This window comes from Acomys russatus, chromosome 14 (assembly GCF_903995435.1).
Source record: "Acomys russatus chromosome 14, mAcoRus1.1, whole genome shotgun sequence".
Lineage (NCBI taxonomy): Eukaryota > Metazoa > Chordata > Mammalia > Rodentia > Muridae > Acomys > Acomys russatus.
Genome location: NC_067150.1, coordinates 20778886 through 20798410, shown reverse-complemented (window position 1 = coordinate 20798410; position 19525 = coordinate 20778886). Strand labels below are relative to the sequence as shown.

The following is a 19525-nucleotide window of genomic DNA, read 5'->3' as shown; positions in this document are numbered from 1 at the left end:
CTGACTATGTAAATAGTATGCAAATTGTTAAAACCAAACATGCAACGTTATGACATTACTATCAGTTTACATAGCACAAAGGGATATAAGAGAAGATGGATATTCAAAGATGACTTACTGAGCAAAAAGAAGAAAATGACTACATCAAGAAACATAAAGAATCGACTACAGCAATAACTTCATACCTTATATACAAAAGCCAAAGACTAGATGGTTTTACTAGGAATTCTACCAAATGATGGCACAAAAATGAGTGAGAACCCTTTAATGCCTTGAAGAAAAGGTAGAAGAGGAGAATTCACCCCCGCCCCCTAACACTGGGCTGATACCACTGACAGCAAGCCAGACACCTCATCACAACAGAACCCTTAAGACCGCAGACAGCAACAAACTCGGCAAAACACTAGTAAGTTGAACCCAGCAAGGTAAAAGAAGGATTATACCATGTCTTCTATTTAAGGTTGACTCTAACGTGAGAAATCAGCAAAGGAAAATATCGGCATCAGAAGAAAGGAAAGCCACACAACCACTGTAAGAAATGAAGACAATATGCAGGGGAGGAGGTCCTCCTCAGTCACAGTCATAGGGAAGGGGAGTAAGGGGAAAATGGGAGGGAGGGAGGAATGGGAGGATACAAGGGATGGGGTAACAATTGAGATGCAATATGAATAAATTAATAAATTACATTAAAAAAAAAAAAAAGAAACGAAGACAAGTGTTTGTAGCCTCGAGGACTGGACCACCCAGCAGCTCTAGAATACAAGGCACCTCCTCCCGACAATGAAGGGTGAAAGCTGTCCTGAAAGCGCTTACCCTGACGCCATGCTCAGCAAGGAGCGCTGTGCTAGCTACTGTTGGCTGTCAGCTGGGCCACACCTGGAATGAACTACAATCCAGAAATGGAGGGCACAGCTGTGTCCCAGATCATGAAGCAGGAAGACACCTTTCATCTGGGCCACACATTCCTCTGGAAGTCTATATAAAGACAATGGGAGGGGTCGCCAACAAGTCTCAGTCTGCTGGACTTCAACATTTTCACCTTCCCATCCTCGGAAACCTAAAGCTGCATGCCCACACCTTCATTTTTCAACAAACTTAAGGGTTTTTGTTGAAGACATCATATAAACGTAAGCCGTGTTCTGATTTTTCTCTCCCATGACTTGCACCAAGCATGCTAGTAAGCCTGATTATAAGCTGTTGTTTGCTTTTAAGAGTTTGAGTCACTTACTAAGGAAGGTTGAGAGGGGAATAAAGGTTATTCTGGAAAGATCTGCTTGATTCACCTCAGGCAGCTGGAACTGAGCCCAGCTGGGCATCTGGTTAAGACGGGCTAAGCTGCTATAGGTGGGATGGGTGCAGCGGTTTTCTGAAGGCTTCCGTGCAGTGGAAGCAGTCTCCTGTTCCTGCTGTTATCACATACCAGGCCAGGTGGTCCGAGATCCTCTGGGGAGCTTCCTGTGTCTATCTCGAAGCTTGCTATGCAAATGCTCAGATTACAGGCACACCACTACACATGGCTTTAAAAAAAAAATGGATTCTGAGGATTGAACTTGGGTCATCAAGGCTTTCCTGGCCAGTGTTTTTAACCTGCTAAGCCAGCTCCTAGCTCTGTGTTTATCATTTTTGATGTTGGTACTTTCCCTTATAACAGTCAAGTTATTTTATTCACTCTATGCCTTCCTTCTTTTTTTTTAAAAACGCACTTATGAACTTCACTTTCTACATTTTGAATATTCTTGATTGTTCCTTTGCTTTTCATTTCCCATTTTCTTCTCCCTAACTTTTCCCTTTCCTTTTCATTCATCTTAAAACTTTCTGGTTAAGAGCACTGGCTGGTCTTTCAGACAACTGTCCGTGGTTAAATTTCCAGCACCCACATGGTGACTCACAATTGTCTCTGGGGATCTGACGCCATCTCCTGGCCTCCAAGGGCATTGTGTGCATGTGGTGGGCAGGCATACATGAAGGAAAAAAAAAAATCCATCACACAAAATGATAAAACATTCAAGAATTTTTAAAATAAAACTTTCCTGTTTAGGGAGCCACTGGGATAGAGCAGGCAGACACTTGCTAAATTGGAAAACCTAAGTTCAATGCTTGGGACACACATGATAGGAAGAGAGAACTGACTTCCCCAAGTTGTCCTTTGACCTTCCTTATGCTCCTGTGGCATGCATGACTACCAACACAGACAGACAGAGAGACAGACAGACAGACAGGCCCACCCAATAAAAATAAAAATAAAACAAACAAAACATTTCTGTTTCAGAATACTCCTATTCCACCACTGTTGTTACTATCGTGGGTATGGAGGGTGGTACTTGGTTTCTCCTTTACATCTGTATTAATTCACTGCTACTTGTTGCCGTTACTGTTGGCTAGCGAAGTGCTTTGGACTACATTGTATAAACTGCTCGCTGCCACCGAGCTCCTTTCCCAGCCAGGGCAAGAAAATACCTAGCTCTCTGCCCAGGTTGCCCTTGGTGAACATCAGTGAACATGGCAGAGACAAGCTCAAGCTGCTGCCCAGGATACCAGGGGACGAGGCTGGAGGGAAGCAGCTGACAGCCGTCCACACCTTCAGCAACAGGAGACAAACAGGGATACTGTTCACTTCATCTATCAGGAGCTGCTGCATACGCTGCTCCCATAACCACGCATTACTGAAGACTAAAAGAACTATAGAGAAAGTGCCCAACAGACTTGGCTGTTATAGCACATCTGCCTCATCAGTAAGACTCCATTCCTGGGAGTGGTACAAAGAAAGCAGAACCCTCAAGTTCTGGCATACATGTGTCAAGCTCCACCAAAATACACCTATGCCCATCAGAGAAGTAACAAGGAAACTACACTACAAAACCCAACTGGAAATATTATTTAATACTCCACAAAAACATGATATCCTCCGATGAAAATAATGAGGGCTGTCTTGGTTATGGTTTCTTTCTTTCTTTTTTCTTTTTTGGTTTTTCGAGACAGGGTTTTTCTGTGTAGCCTTGGCTGTCCTGGACTAACTTTGTAGACCAGGCTGGCTTCTAACTCACAGTGATTCGCCTGCCTCTGCTTCCCCAGTGCTGGGATTTAAGACATGCGCCACCACATCCGCTTGGTTATGGTTTCTATCACTGTGATTAACATCTTGACAAACAATTTGGGGCTGAAAGGGTCTGCTTCAGCTTACAGCTCTCAGGCCACACTCCATCACTGAGACGTCAGAGAAGAAACTCAAGGCAGGAACCTGGGGGAAGGAGCCAAAGCTGAGGCCATAAAGGAGTGCTGTGTACGAGCTTGCTCCTCATGGCTTGCTCAGGACCATCAGATCAGGGGTGGCATGGTCCACACCAAAAATCAATCAAGAAAACACCCCACAACTTTACCCAAAGACCAATCTGATGGGGGCATTTTCTTAGTTGCAGATCCCTCTTCCCAAATGACACTATCTTTTTAAAAATTATTATTATTTAATTGATTTATTCAGATCACAATTAAATTGTTATCCCATCACTTGTATCTTCCCATTCTTCCCTCCCTCCCGCTTTCACCCTATTTCCCCTGGGTCTATGTCCAAAGGGGATCTCCTCCCCCACTTTATGGTCATAGGCTATCAAGTCTCATCTTGGTAGCCTGCTTATTCTTTCTTTGAGTGCCAGAATATTTTGGCTGTTTTTTTTTTAAAGATTTATTTATTTATTAATATGTATGCAGTGCTCTGCCTGCATGTACACCAGAAGAGGGCATCAGATCATACTATAGATGGCTGTGAGCCACCATGTGGTTGCTGGGAATTGAACTCAGGACCTTTGGAAGAGCAGTCAGTGCTCTTAAGCACTGAGCCATCTCTCCAGCCCATGACACTATCTTTATGTCAAATTTTGATGTAAGACTAGCCAGCACTAGGAGGTTCTCACACAAAAGTGGAAGGTTATGTCCATCCCCAAAATGTATAAATCTCCAAACAGAAATACAGATGATATTAAAAGCAAAGGCAGTAGTGGTGCAAAGACTTTAATCTCAGCACCCAGGAGGCAGAGGCAGGTGGAGTGCAGTGAGTTCAAGAACAGCCTGGTTTACAGAGCTAGTTCCACAACAGCCAAGGCTACATAAAGAAACCCTGTCTCAAAAAATCAAACCAATCAATCAACCAAAGCCCAAAGCTCTATGACATTTCCAGAAGTTTCTAATTCTTTAGAAACTGACTCCAAAGATACTGATGTAGATGACATGACAGACAAGGAATTCAAAAGAATTATTAAAAAAAAAAGAGAGAGAGAATTAAGAAAAAATATAGAAACATAACTGGACAGATTAAGAATAATGTATTTTATAAATAATAAATTCAATAAAAAGAAATTTTAGAAAAAAAATCTTGGTAAGTAAAATAAAAACAGTAGAATGCCTTACCAAGTGATTGGACTAAGCTAGAGTATTTCAAAGGCTTGAAGACAGGGTAGCATCCCAACAGTAATAAAGACAAAAAGAGGAAAAAAACAAAAGCAAAAACCAACCGAACAAACAAAAAAGCCAAAGGAAGCACCTGCACTCCAAGCCAATATGACCAGATAAAAATTTAAGAGCACAGAACAACAACAACAAAAGAGTATGAAACCCATGAGACGTGCCAACTCTCTTGAAGGCAAACCAACCAAAGAACGAAGAAACAAACCAACACCTTGAAAATGAGATCATCATAACCAGAATAATTCGCTTCAGGGGAGAGGGAGGGGTGGGGGAGAGGGGAAGAGGAGAATGGGGAAGGGGGAAGGAGAGAGGGAAGAAAGAGAGGGAGAGAGGGGAGGGGGAAGGAGAGAGGGAAGGAGAGGGAGAGGGAAAGAGGGAAGAAAGAGAGGGAGAGGGAGAGAGAAAGAGGGAGAGGGAGGGGGAGGGAGAGAAGATGGGGAGGGAGAGAGGGGGAGAGGGAGAGTGCACTTTGAAGACAAACAAGGACTAGAGAACTTCCTGACCTTTAAGCCAACACTATAGGTAAGACAAAGAAATCCCTACAGAGAGATAAGCACCTTCAAGAGCATGGGGGGAACTCTGCAGAAGAGTAATAAGCAAACAAGGTTAGGAAAGAATCCAACATTAGGAGAATAACAAATGATAGGAATTACTATGCACCTTCCAATAAGAAACAACCTTAAATGTAAATGGTTTTAATTCTTTAATGAAAACACAGAGGCTGGGCTGCGCAGTTGTGGTATGTGCCTTTAATCCCAGCACTCAGGTGGCAGATGTGGGTAGATTTCTTGAGTTCTGAAAGCTTGGTCTACAAATGAGTTCCAGATGTCAGAGCTACACAGAGAAACCCTGTCTTCAAAAACCAAAATCCAAAGCAAACCAAAAACCCCATAGGCTGGCTGATTTATTTCTGTCCAGGAAACACATACAAAGACTAAAATAAAAGTAAAGTAAAAGGGTGGAAAATGATATTCCAAGCAAATGGAACCTAGAAGCAAACAGAAGTAGCAATACTGATATCGGAAAGAGAAGATTTCAAGCCATAATTAGTCAGAGGAGAAAAAGATATTGGTAAAATAAAGAATCTATCAAAAGATGCAATCATGAACAAATATATACCAAAAGCCATTGTATTCAACTGCATGAAAACAATCACTTTTGACATAAAGGGACATATAGGCTCTGATAGTAAAATAGTAGGTGACCCTAATGTCCCACAACTGCACATATTCCTGTGACCCCAGCACTCAGGAGCTGGAGGATTTAGGAAAGTACAATGTCTTCCTTGGCTACAAAAGACTCTGTCTCAAAAAAATATAAACAGAACAATCAATGCTTGCAAGGATGCAGAGTGAAATGCAATCCTAATACATTGACAATGGAGTCAATTTTCTTGGCTGGGCATGGTGGTGCATGAAACAACATAGTACGACCTTGTACCAAATATACACATGGTAACAAGTAATTCTTAATAAAAATAAAAAACAGAACTTTCATATGACTCATATATATCACATGTATGTGGGCTTTTAACTGAAAGAAATCTGGGTCAGTATATAACAGATATATCCATACCTTCATGCCTACTGTAGCATTATTTACAACACTGAAGCCATATATTGACCTCGTGTCTACAATGTTTAAAGAGAAAATGGGACAAACACAAGTGGAGTTCTATTCAACCACACAGAAGAACAAAATGGTGCCACTTGTTGAGAAATGCATGAGACCAGAAACCATATCGAGCAAAATAAACTAAGACTCAGAAATATAACATCACAGACATTCCCTCACACTTGTAATCCAAATCATACAAAATGTACACATATTCAAAATATATATTTCATGAAAGTAGAACAGGGCATATTTGAGAAGAGGCAGCAAGAGAGAGTGGGAAAACCAAGTGTGGGTAGATACCTCTCCTATCTCCGTCATCAGTGCTGCTCTGCCTTGACTGCCAACTTTCACTGGTTAACACTATTAAAAAAAAAGAAAGATGAATGTAAAAGTCCGTCATATTTTCAATGGCATAAGCACTGCATGTTACTCAAGCAATGAAATGGCAAAAACAAACAAACAAACAACCCAGCTTCTCTGAGGAAGAAAGAGCAGCAGCAGCACCAGCGGGCATGGGAGCAGGAGGCATTCTAACAGCACATTTATTTTACTTTTTTGAGCCAATTCAGTATTTGGGAAATACTGATGATTTACCTGTTGAGGTTCTCTGTGAGATACCAGAGTTACTCTGTACTCCTGGAACTAAAATACCTGAAAGCAAGCAGACAAATAAAGAGATGTACCATAAATCCCAGGGGAATACACACAGGAGCCACAGTTAGAGTAGACACGGTCAAAATTGGTGGCCACTTTCTTTTGTTTCAGAAAAGTTTCCAATGTACCAGCCTTCCCTACTTAAAAAATGATTTAAGGTTGGGAGATATGCTCAAATTGTAGAACATATGCTTAGCTGTGTGAGGTCCTGGGATGGAGCCTACACACAGAAATTTAACAACAATTGGTAAAGTGGTTTGTGAAGGTTAAATTTAATCACACACGAGTTCATTTTTTGACTTTTTTTTTCTTTTCTCTTTTGGCCATAGATAGTGGGCCTCATTTACAGCAAGCAGGTAAGCTCCGAGCCATGCCTCTAGCCCCTCCCACTCACTGTTAATGAAGACTGTTGACGTGTTGTTAGAGGGCAACTCCAGGCAATGTGCAAAGCTGGACAGTGCCTTGCTGCGCACAGTCGGCGCCTTGTCTAAGCAACGATCAAGTATAATCTCTTGCACAATGAACTTATGCTTTAGGAACTTCTGATGCTCCAGGAATACTGTGTCGTCCACCTCTCTTTCAGGCAGCTCTAAGAGAGCTAAAGCAACGTCAAGGGTGAAAACCCGGTGTGGAATCTGGCAAGGCACAATTAGAGGAATCCGTCACTAGGAGTAAGAGTCAAAGTTAAAAACTCTCCTGCAAGCAGAGCTGGCTGCCATCAGGTGTCCAAAGCCAGCACCCAAGCTTGGCTTCGGATACATCTCCTACCTTGCAACTTCGTGAGTATTTGTAAAGCCAGGCAAGGAACGAAGCGTACTCCACAGAGGGAAGCCGACTAAGCAGCTGGACCAGGGACTGGGCTGCATAGGTCCGATACTCGGCTTTATCTACCACCTGGAACACACAAAACGAAAGCTGCTGGCCACCACCTGCAGAATGACGGAAGCTCATGACTCCGTTGAAAATTACCAAGTGTGATCGGCTCATTGAACTTTAAATGCTGGGTAAACGACTAACAAGTTTTATGTTTTATACCCCATTGAAAACTAAACTATAAGCCTCTCTGCAGAAAAACATACAACTTCAGAGGCTGTACACCTCTACAGTACATGGAGTTCAAATTAGCAATCGCTTGCTTAAACAGTTCCACAAATTTATGAACCACTGGTAAAAATTTGAAAATGAGGCTAGTGAGACGGGTCAGCAGTACTCAGTGCTCCTGCAAGGGATCTGGGTTGGACTCTCAGCACCAACACGTGACTCAAGCTGTCTAACTCCAGTTCCAGGGGAGCCAGCAGCCTCTTCTGGTCTCCATGGATGCCAGACACACACGTGCACATATATACATGTAAGCAAAACTCATACACATAAAACCTCATGTTAAGAACTGAACATGAAAAAAAAAAAAAAAAAAAAAAAAAAAAAAAGAACTGAACATGAGAGCAGCACCGTGGAGGTCCCAAGGATGTGTGTCTTGCTTCAACAGTGTTTGGACCGAACAGACCCCAGGACTCCCTCTTTGTTAGCCTCCATCCGCCTCACAGTCTCTCCAGCCTCCCGGCCGCCCTCGGCTCCTAGGGGCAGCCAGCACCATCTCTTTGCGGTTAACTCCATACTGCGGATCAGCCAATGACCTCCCAGGTTCGTCAGAATTATTCCACCCAAGTGGAAGCTGCCATGAACCACCTGGTCAATTTGCACCTGCGGGCCTCCTACACCTGCCTCTCTCTGGGCTACTATTTTGACCGCGATGACGTGGCTCTGGAGGGTGTGGGCCACTTTTTCCGCGAATTGGCAGAGGAGAAGCGCGAGGGCGCTGAGCGTCTCCTCAAGTTGCAGAATGAGCGTGGGGGCCGCGCACTCTTTCAGGACGTGCAGAAGCCATCTCAAGATGAGTGGGGTGACACCCAGGAGGCCACGGATGCTGCCTCGGCCCCGGAGAAGAACCTGAACCAGGCCCTCTTGGATTGTCATTCCCTGGTTCTGCCCGCTCAGACCTCATCTCTGCGATTTCTTGGAAAACCACTTCCTGGATGAGAAAGTGAAGCTCATCAAGAAGATAGGCAACCACCTGACCAGCATCCGACGGCCAGCTGGGCCGCAGCCAGCACAGACTGGTGAGCCCCAGGTGTCTCTTTAAGGGGCTCACTCTCAAGCACGACGAAGAAGGCTCCTCACCTTCCCATGGGCTCGCCCTTCAGCTCTGTACCAGCCTTAGGACCACCACCTGAATGAACGTCTCAAGCCACTTGGCCGCCTTGGAACCCATCCTGGAGCCCCTCCCAAGTCTTGGACCAAGTAAAAATAAAGATGTTTGAAACAGGGGGAAAAAAGAAAGAAAGAAAGAAAGAAAGGGGGGTGGGTTGAGCACAATTAGATAATTTATATTAGTTTGTCTTTTAGGTGGTAAATATTTTGTTCTTTTAAACGTTCTTATTCTTTATAGAAAAATACACTGAAATATTATGAATGAAAGAATATGGTGAGATTTGCTTCGGAAGGAAAAAAAAAACCAGTATGTGCATTGGGATATATAAACCGAACAACACTGATGCATGATGGGAATGTACCGCTCTCCCTGCTCCTGTGCATGACTGTTATAAAAGAACACTTTGTTAGCTGGGTATGGCAGTGCTTGCCTTTCCTCTCTGCACATAGGAGGCTAAGAGCAAGAGGATCCGATTCAAGCCGACCTGCAGCCATGGAGCAAGACCCTGCCTGACAACACCTCAAAACCCAACCAGCCAAACAAACAAACAAACACCCGCCTTACGAGAGCACCTCTTAGTACAGCTTCCCCTGGCGCGGATACACACTGGCTCTCAAGAACAAACACGTGAAGCGCACGGTACCTGGGCACAGATATGCTGCAGTAAAGTACCAAGTACTGGAAATACAGTCTCCCGCAGTTCATCCACAAGTGAGCTGTGTCAAAGAGAAACACATATATCCAGTTACACTGTATCTATCATGACCACACAGCAGTAACTTCTTAAGTCTCTGTTCAAAACCCAGTACATGGGTATTTCTAGCAATTTCAAATATTAAAAACATTCTACTTACTGGGTTCAGCAAGATGAGTCAGCGGATAAAGGCATTTGGCCTACAAGTCTGACAACCAGTTTGATCTCCAGAACTCATTTAAACATGTAAAGGTTTTTAAGATAGAACTGACTCTGTTTTCTGAAACCCGCCTGTGCTGTGGCACGGGCATGAGCACACACCAGCATGTGCCTGTGTGCACATGAGTGCGCGCGCACACACACACACACCACACACACTACACACACACAATGAGGCACACATGCAACAGTAATAACTAAAAATTGTAAAAACAAACTATCCCTTTTTGAGTTGTTTCAGTAAAACAATGACTAAAGATACACTACATCAGATTAGAAAAAGACGCTGCCTAGTCAGTTCCATAGAGTTAGCACTGAGAAGTTGAGTCATTAGGGAAGGACAAAAGTTCAAGCCTCGTGGGCTCTTTTAATTATGATAAATCTCATAGTAAAATGTAAAGTACAACACTTTAGGATAACTGCATCACTAAGACATAGCGCCACCTTGTGTTAGTTAGTTAGTTCAATGAGGTGCTCCCAGTTTAATGAATTCTCCTACGAGAAGATTTACTACTCGATCTGTACCATTATATAAGCATTCAGCTGACAATATGAAAAACTCTGTTTTTTGTAACACGCTCTCTTTACGTAGCCCTGGCTGTCCTAAACTCACAGTGTAGAATAGGCCGGCCTCGAGCCTCCCTCTGCTTCCTAGTACTGAGATTAAAGGCATGTGCCATGAGCTCTTACAGAAAAAACAATGTTTCTACTTAACACACCCTGGATATTTAATGTTTTGAAAATTCTTATCCATGAAGCTAATCAGTGGGTAAAGGCGCCTCCCAATCAAGCTTGGTGACCAGAATTCAATCACTAGGACCCACATGGGGGAAGGAGAGAACCGATTCCCCCAAGCTGTTCTTTGAGTTCCTTGTATTTGTTAAGCACACACACTCATATGGAAAAAGAGGAAGAAAATGTCCTAGCTAGGCAGTGGTGATTCACACATGCACACCTAGCACTCAGGAGGCTGAGGCAGGAGGATTCCTACAAGGTCCAGGCCAAGCTGGGCTACATAGTGAGTTCTAATCCAATCTAGGTAAGAGTGAGAGCCTGTCTCAAAAACCCAAACCAGACAAATCAAGTGTCAAGAGACACTTGCTCAGGCAAGACACTGCAGGCATGAGCATATGAAAACACACACACACACACACACTCACTCACTTTCTACTGCGTGTCAAGTAATCAGTGACAGAGGAATGAAAAGTGGGAGACTGTAAACCTTTCCCTTTTCCAATACAGCAAAGAGGGGACTTTTAAGTGGAGTTAAGCAATTCATGACACAAAACAGTCTATCAATCATTTTAAGAAATTAAAAGCAACTTACTTACTTTCATTCTTCAGCAAGTACTTTTTGTTGTAGAGGGTGGAACAGAAAAAATGAAAACAAAAAAAATGTGCAAGAAACAGAAATATAAGTAGACAGAAAAAAGTAGAAGAGGCAGATTTGCTCTGGAGAGGTGACTGGCTAAGCAGACACGGACAGGAAGAAAGGGGGCAGCTGTCCTCTCAGGTGACCACACAGATGATGGAGTTAAGCTGGAGGCTGACTCTCACTCAAGAACTACAGATCACCATGCCCTTACCAGTGCCAACATGGAAGCTGTCAAATGTGACTCAGGCACAGGAAAGAGATTAAATTTTGACCTACAAAACTACTACTACTGGGCCTGACACTCCAGTGCCACAAAGTGTCAGACACGTTGGTTAGTTCAGGGCTCAGACTTTCAAGGAAGAGTGATAAACAACAAAAATTCAAGATGTACGAACTTTACCTGATAAATTGGACTGCCTGGTTCCTACAATTGATGGCGTGTGAGGTTATGGTAAGGGGGGCACAATGGGACCTTTTCCCTGCTTCTAACATCAATATTATATTCAGCATTTGATGGAAAATAGAACCAATAACCTAGAAAAGAAAACTTGATTTAAACCATGACAGAGAATCCAGCAGCCCCAAAGGTTTTTGTGCTGACCACTAGGCATGTGTTTCTTGGACAATGACCAGGTACAGGAAGTGCATGCTATGTATTAGGTTATTTACAGTAATAAGCTACAACAGCTAACCCTAAGAATACCGTCTTTTTCCTCAATGTCTTCATATCGCAACACAGAACATAGGGTGTGTGGCAAACCGCAGTTCATTAATAGTAAATACTAGTATTGCCATACCTTAAGAGAGAATACATTTGGATTTTATGAAACATCCAATATGTTATTGCATATAATTTATTCATCTGTAGGTATTAAGTACTTTCATATATGTAACTAGACTTAAGAATTTTTGTTTCTTTGTTTGTTTGTTTTCAAGACAGGGTTTCTCTGTGCAGCTTTGGCAGAGGCAGGCGGATCTCTGTGAGTTCAAGGCTAGCCTGGTCTAAAAAGTGAGCCCAGTACAGCCAGGGCTATAGAGGGAAACTCTGTCTTGAAAAAAAACAATTTACGCATGTGAACAATTCTTTGAGGCAGGCAAAACAATGAATGTATAATTTCCATTGTTATAGGTAACAAAAGAAAGTCCAAAGGCAAGCTGCCCGAAGTCAAACAATTAAAGCTCTGCCAAAACCAAGGTTGTCTCATGTGAAACAAAATATCCTTACAATTGATAATCCTCAGAGACATGGTATAGCTATAAGGAGGAACTTTCCCTCTGACCACATCTTCTAAAATGCTTTGAACGACATGGAAACACTTCTGTGAATTCCATCACAGTCATAATTCGAGCACAAAGACATGCTAGATTTAATAAACGTGTGCCGTGTTGCTGGGCGTGGTGGTGCTCGCTTTAATCCCAGTACTTGGAAAACAGACACAGGTGGATCTCTGTGACTTCAAGGACAGTGTGCTCTACACAGAGAGTCCCAGGCCAGCCAGGATGACATAGCATGATCCTGTTTGTCTTTTACTTTTTTTTTTTTTTAACAAGAGGAATTGCATTCTGTATTTAGCATAATTTCATTTAACTCTGTAGCAATTTTAGGATAAAAATCTTACTTTCTGTCCTCCTTGTCCAGATGGGAAACTTTCCCAAGGTTAAGTAACTCATAATAGGACATACTGCTAATAGGAAGTAAAATGGGAATTTGAACATAGATGTGCAGAATCCCACAATGTGTTTAACTACACAGTACTGCAACACATAACTGTATCACAGGAACTGTAACTATAACTATATCAAGCCACAGAAACTTGACTGACCATGGTTTCCCCAGAATATCCTGCTTTTGTCATGACATCTAAGTTTACTGAGGTTCCCTTACTACAACGTTTACTGGAAAAGGTTAAGTCAGAAGGCAAAATATAGGTTATCGACACTAACCACAAATGACAGCCTAAAAATGTCTGTAGACTACCAATAAGAAAATTACAAACACTAACAGATATGCTCAAGCACACATCAATTATAGTCAGAAGAGTGCAATTTTTGATTGTTTTATTTTGAGTTAGGGTCCCACTGTGCAGTTACGACTGGCTTGGAACTTGCTATGTAGACCAGGCTAGGCTGGCCTCGAACCCGGCCTTTGCTTTATGAGTGCCGGGACTAAAGGCATGTGCTACAAACCCAGGTCTGACTGCTCTCTTTAGGACAATTTGTCAGTTTCTGCCTAAAAGTGTTCAGTCTGTGTCTCCTAATTAAGTCATACCAAAATTTGTTTCTTCTCAGAGATTTAGAAATAATTTGTTAGGACCATCAAATATTTTGGCTATCTACTAGGTAAGAAGGCTGGCTAGCAAGCAGAAACAGTGCCCTTTTACTATGGAAACAATATCAAGTCCTGAAATGAAATAGTAAATCAAGATGGTATCACAGTCCGCTGCCCCTCAGCCACAAAGCATGTGTGCCAAGCCACTTCCCCAGTGAATATCTAAAAATGTGCCAGTTGCAACCCTGTATCAGTTTGTCTACAGACATAACTACAGTATAACTTAATTTGTAAACCCACATACAAGCTGGGCAGGCATACAGCCCACCTGCAACCCTAGCACTCAGGTAGACACAGAGGAATTGCAGGACAAGCCGCTAGCTCAACTAACCGCAGTATACATAGGTTCACAAGAATGAGATGAGCAAGAATTAAAAAGCACAACAGCTATAACAACACACTGTTATAAAAGACACGCGGATTCTCTCTGAAAACGGATTCCCAGGCATCTTTGCACTACGTGGTCTGCCCACTGTCAATTCAATTATGGTATTAGAGTATCTTTCTCCCCTACCTTAGTTCCTTCTCCGTGGAGTGGTGAGCACAGCAAGTACAGTCCGTAGTAGGCCAGCTCTGATATGTGCTTTGCTTCATTAAGGTTCCTAAAGACAAGGGGAAAGCATGGCTGCTGGATTTGACTTTTCTAGGAATGTCCCTTAGCCTGCAGCCTTCTTTAGTCACTTATCCGTTTCTTCCCTGTGTGTGCTGGCCTCAACCTCCCCAGCGGCTCAGGGACATGGTGCCACACCAGCATTTTCTATAAGCTGACTTGAAATGAATACATCCTGCTTATATACTAGTTAGGATAAAATAGCATTCAGTTCTGAAAACAAAACAAGACAATATCATTAGAGTGTCACGATGCAAGAGTAAGGCTCACCTGGCTTGTGAAACCACAAATTTATGAGGAACTGGCTCAAAGTTAGTTAGCGCAACAAACACCTGGAAGACAAATGTCAAGAAAGGTGTGAGCTTTGTCTACTCAGTAAACACTAGGTGTAACAGTGGTTTCAGCCTTCCTAATGTTGCTACATTTTAATGCAGGTCTCCATGTTTTGGTGACCCCTCCTCACTATAAAATTATCTTTGTTGCTACTTCATAACTTTTAACTTTGCTAGTTATGACTTGTAATATAAAGTTTTGGAGATAAGAGGTTTGCCAAGGGGGTCGCAACCCACAGGCTGAGAACTGCTGAGCCCTAACTTCGTTCCCTGAAGTTACCCCAGTCTTGGGAATTTTCACTCACCTCTATACAAGTCTGAATAGACTGTGGCTTTTCTTTAAGGGAGAACTTGGGCAGGAGCCTTAAAAAACTCTTTAGAAGATGAAATATGGCATTTCGTATTTGAGAAAGGTCCCGGGCAGAAAAATACATCTCCTCTTCTTCCTCTTCTGACAAGTCATATACCTGGATCACGGAGCACATGCAAATTACTATGATGTTGTCTCACATGCGTGTCCCATGGCTTCATTTGCTCAAACGAAGTAAATACCAGTCATAGCCGTGCTCATCAGATGAGGTGGCTGTGCAGGTCCCTGTGTTGTTCTAGGTCTCCAGGACCACAGCAGTCTGGTCTGCACTGGTCCACCTGACTAATCGTGTGTGTGTATGTACATGTGTGTATGTGCGTGTGTGCGTGCGGCGTGTGTTTTGACAGTTTGTTGCTCTGGATGTCCTGAAACTCTGTAGACCAAGCTAGCCTCAAACTTAGAGACCTTCCTGCAACTGTCCCCAGGGCTAGGCTTGGAGATGTGTCCTTATCCACCCACTCCTTACCTCGTAATCCTCCTTCCTTGGCGGTTTTCCTCTTTTTCTGCCCCTCCTATGGTTAACCTTAGAACCCCTGGGTTGTTCCTTTTTTCTTTTCTGATTCAAGTTGGAGTCTTGAGGCCAGCTCTTCTTCAGGATCTGAATGCATTTGTCGAACATCACTGGGTGGAACACTTGATTGACTATGCTGCCTAGTCACAGTGAAGAGAGAATAAGCCGGTTAGGTTTTTGTTTGTTTGTATTTTTAAAGACAGGGTCTTTGGAGTGCTGGGATTACAGGCATGCCCCTCCATCAGTTTAAGCCAGGCAGGTTTAATTGCCTTAAAATATGTTTATTAGGTGGGAGAGATGGCTTAGTGTATAAAATATCTACTGTGTAAGTGTGAGGACCGAGATTCAGATCCTTAGAACCGACATAAAAGCTAGGCAGCAGGAGTATCCTGCCTGTACATCCAGCACTCAGGTAGACCTGGAATCCCTAGGACAAGCTGTTAGCTGGACTGACTAAACTGATGAGCAACTGTGAGCTTTGGGGTCAGAGAGGCACCCTGCCTCAACAGAGTCGGGTGATCAGGAAGTCATCTGAAGGTAACTTCAGGCTTTATACACATGTGCATACATGCATCACAAACACACACCAACGATGCACACTAACAACAGCTGCAAAGTTGAAGAAGCGTGAGCTGGCCTTCCAACCTGGTGCTGAAGGGAGAGTGAGCCTTTAGTAAAGATGTGCCACTTTGAATTTCAGCCCTAGAACAGAGTGACAATGCTGATGAAGCAGGGATAAAGAACACGATTCTAAGACCTTTTAAACTCATTTTACACCTGTCTCCCACTGAAAACGACTGTTAAAAATTGGACAAAGGTATCTAATATAACCAACGTAAAACACTAAGAAAAAAAGGGTGGGGTACAGATAAAACTTGAAATTGCCCTAATCTTGTCTTTGTAGGCAATTTCTAGGTCAGGAGAGAAAGGGTAAGTCCAAGCAGACGACAGCCGTGCAAAGAGAGGAATCAGAATTAGAAAGGCAGGCCAGCTGGGACATACGGAGGGGACTTCTAGAGGAGTGGCAGCTTCCTATGTAAAGCACAAGCTCCAGGGTTCTGTGCAGGCTGACATCCTGTGCACCTGTCGGGGTGTAAAACTCCATCACGGTGAGTGAACAACCATTTCCAAAAACCAAAAGAAAAATGATTTTTCAGACTCCACACAGGGCTGACACATTTGAGCTCTGCCCAGCCAGAGAAGAGACACTTTAAACACTCAAAGCATCAAGCAAACATGGGAAACAGACACTAGCAATAGTCATAGTAATACAAAGAATAGAGTACTGGCACAAACTCAGGCATGCAGATCAACAGAACAAAATTGAAGACCCAAACATGAGTACATACAGCTCCAGCCATTTAATATTTGATAAAGATGCAAAAACATAAGTTGGAAAAAACAACATCTTCAGCAAATGGTGCTGGGAAAGTTAGATGCGCACACACAGAAGAATGAAATTAGACACATGTTTATCACCTTGCACAAGCACTAATTCCAAATGGCCAAAGACCTATGCCTGAAGCACTGGAACTGCTAAAGAAAAGGCAGGCAGTGCCCTACATGATATAGAGGGGACTTTCTGAATAGAACTCCATTTGCCCAAGAAATAAGGCCAGCAAGTGACAAGTGGGTCTTCAAGAACTAAAAAGCACAGCTAAAGAAACAACTTGGTGAAGGGGAAACACACAGAATGGAGAGGTTCTCTGCCAGCTATAAATCTGACAGAGGATTAATATCCAGAGTATATAATGCATAAAGAATAAAAAACAAACAAATAATTTAAAAAATGGGCCAGGGACTTAAAAAGAAAATTCTCAAAATTACAAAAGAAAAGGGTAAGAAATATCTTAAAAAAAAAAAAAATGTTGCTGGTCCCTAGCAATTAGAGAAATGTAAATCAAAACAATTTTGAGATTTCATCTTGCCTTAGTCAGAATGGCAAAGATAATCAACAAAAAACAAAAGCAAAAGCTAGAGAGTGTATAGGTAAAACGGAATCCTCATTCCCTTTTGCAGGAATTGTGAATTGGTGGAGGCACTACGGAAGTTTGTGAGAAGAATTCTTAAAAAACTAAAAAATAAATCTACCACCTGACTCGGCTATCCCATTCCCCAGCATGTGCTTAAAGGACTTGACATTCTCCCCGACAGTTATTTGCTCGGCCATGTTCACTGCTGCTCTAGCCACAATAAATAGGGCAGAAAAACAACCGAAACAAGCCGGGCATGGTAGCATGCACCTGCAATCCCAGTACTCTGGGAGGCAGAGGCAGGCGGATCACTGCTGAGTAGGAGGCCAGCCTGGTCTACAAAATGAGTCCAGGACAGCCAAGGCTACACAGAAAAACTTTGTCTTGAAAAACCAAAGCAAACCAACCAAACAAAACAATAATCTAAATGTCCTTCAACTGATGAATGGATAATGAATGGTATATCTACACGATGGAAGAATATTTAGCTGTAAAGAAAAATGGAATCATGAAATTTGAAGGTAAGCCAGAAAGGATCGCATTGAATGAGGCAATCTAACTACGCCCCTCCCCCCAGAACAAATGTTAAATGTTGCAAGTTCTTTCTCAGGGTAGGGGAATAGGAAAGCTAGGGAGAGAGAAATTGCAGGGCACAAGTGATGTGATGGGGAAATGGGAAAAAAAGGGGGAGGAGGTTCTAGTTAGGGAGGGAGGGGGAGATAAATATCTAAAACAGAGTAAAATAACAATAAACACATCTGAAAATGTAACAAGGACTCATACCCCCAAATCTGAGGATACTAACAATCAGGTGCCTTATATAAAACTTTGAGTAATTATTAACTTTGTTTCTCTTTGAAGATGGCTATTAGCACATAAATGACACACGCCTTTCTGCATACTTCAGATCACTTCTGGATCTCCAATACAATGTAAATACTATGTAATATCTGCTCTGCTGTATGGCTTGGAACTGAGAGAAAAGTCTGTCCATGTTCAGTACACATCCAATCACCAGAGGCTTAGGAACACACACACACACACACACACACACACACACACACACACTATCAACAATGCAACATTTTCTTTTCAAGCATTATTTCCACCCAATTGGTTGCATACAGATGTGGAACCTCAAGTACAGAGAGCCAGGTGTATACATACCTGGTACTTCTAGTAGCAAAAAATAGAGTCCAGCAGCAAGAAGACCACATTCTCGATACTGTGCACTGGCATCTTTTTTATGTGCTTCCTGGACAAAGTGACAGAGCAATGCCACCAGTGTATTACTGGAAATATTATTCTCAATGAAGAAGGTCCAGATGCTCTGGGAGGAGAGTGCAAATCACAAAAACCGATCATTAGATGAATTGGGAAAAAAGCTTATTGCTATTTACAAGGGTCTAGCTTCTCAAAATAGTAAGAAGGAGTGTAAATACAGCTCAGTGCCTGCTGCGCAAGTGTAAGCCTTGGGCTGGATCCTTACACACAAACACACACAAATCTGTGTGCATGTGCAAGCACATATACACAGTCTAGTTCCTAATTACAAATGTTTGTCATCTCCAAAGAAACAGAAACAAAAACTAAGTTGTTTTTGCCTGAATCTGAGCCACCACCACAGGCTTGTGTGCTCAGCGTGTTCTCCTGCTGCTGCTGTTGCTGCTGCTACTGCTGGGGAGCATTAGGAGGTGGGGCTTGGCTCACAGAAGGAGGTCATTAGTGGCAGCCCTTTGAAGATTACATGGTTCGTAGCCATCCCTGCTATTTAGTTTATAATAATGAGAGAAGTACTCTACTTTGTTTTCTGTTGCTCTGTAAACATCAGGACGAAAAGCAACCTGGGGGGGAGGGGAGAGTTTACTTGGTTTATACTTCCAGGTTACAATCCATTACTGAGAGAAATCAGGGCTGGCACGTGAGTAGAGACTGAAGCAGAAATCTTGAAGGAATGCTGCTCACTGGCTAGCTCTCTGCCCTCTGTCAGGCTGGCTTTCTTTATACAGCCCAGGGCTGCCCTCCCTAGTTCTGGTACCATCCACAGGGGCTGAGCCCTCCTATATAAGTTAACGATTATGAAACTACCCCACAGACAAGCGTCCGGCACTGGTTCCCTCCTGAGTACAAACATGCACCAGTACAACAGGCCTTGAGTATCTTTAAAAGTAACA

At 42.8% G+C, this 19525-nt stretch overlaps 1 protein-coding gene and 1 pseudogene across 1 annotated transcript in view; one reads left to right on the top strand and one right to left on the bottom strand.

Annotated features, from left to right (window-relative positions):
- The window catches only part of Ncapd3 (non-SMC condensin II complex subunit D3), a 66387-nt gene that overhangs the window by 40764 nt on the left and 6098 nt on the right, over positions 1-19525 (bottom strand). Inside the window, exons 3-12 of the mRNA XM_051156802.1 lie at positions 18519-18681; positions 15334-15518; positions 14803-14964; positions 14436-14497; positions 14070-14157; positions 11627-11760; positions 9582-9654; positions 7498-7623; positions 7077-7364; positions 2373-2578 (exon numbers count right to left, since the gene is read on the bottom strand). Coding sequence (XP_051012759.1) covers positions 2373-2578; positions 7077-7364; positions 7498-7623; positions 9582-9654; positions 11627-11760; positions 14070-14157; positions 14436-14497; positions 14803-14964; positions 15334-15518; positions 18519-18681 — 1487 coding nt within the window. The remainder of the gene's footprint in view (positions 1-2372; positions 2579-7076; positions 7365-7497; positions 7624-9581; positions 9655-11626; positions 11761-14069; positions 14158-14435; positions 14498-14802; positions 14965-15333; positions 15519-18518; positions 18682-19525) is intronic.
- LOC127198242 (ferritin light chain 1-like) lies at positions 8359-9047 on the top strand (annotated as a pseudogene).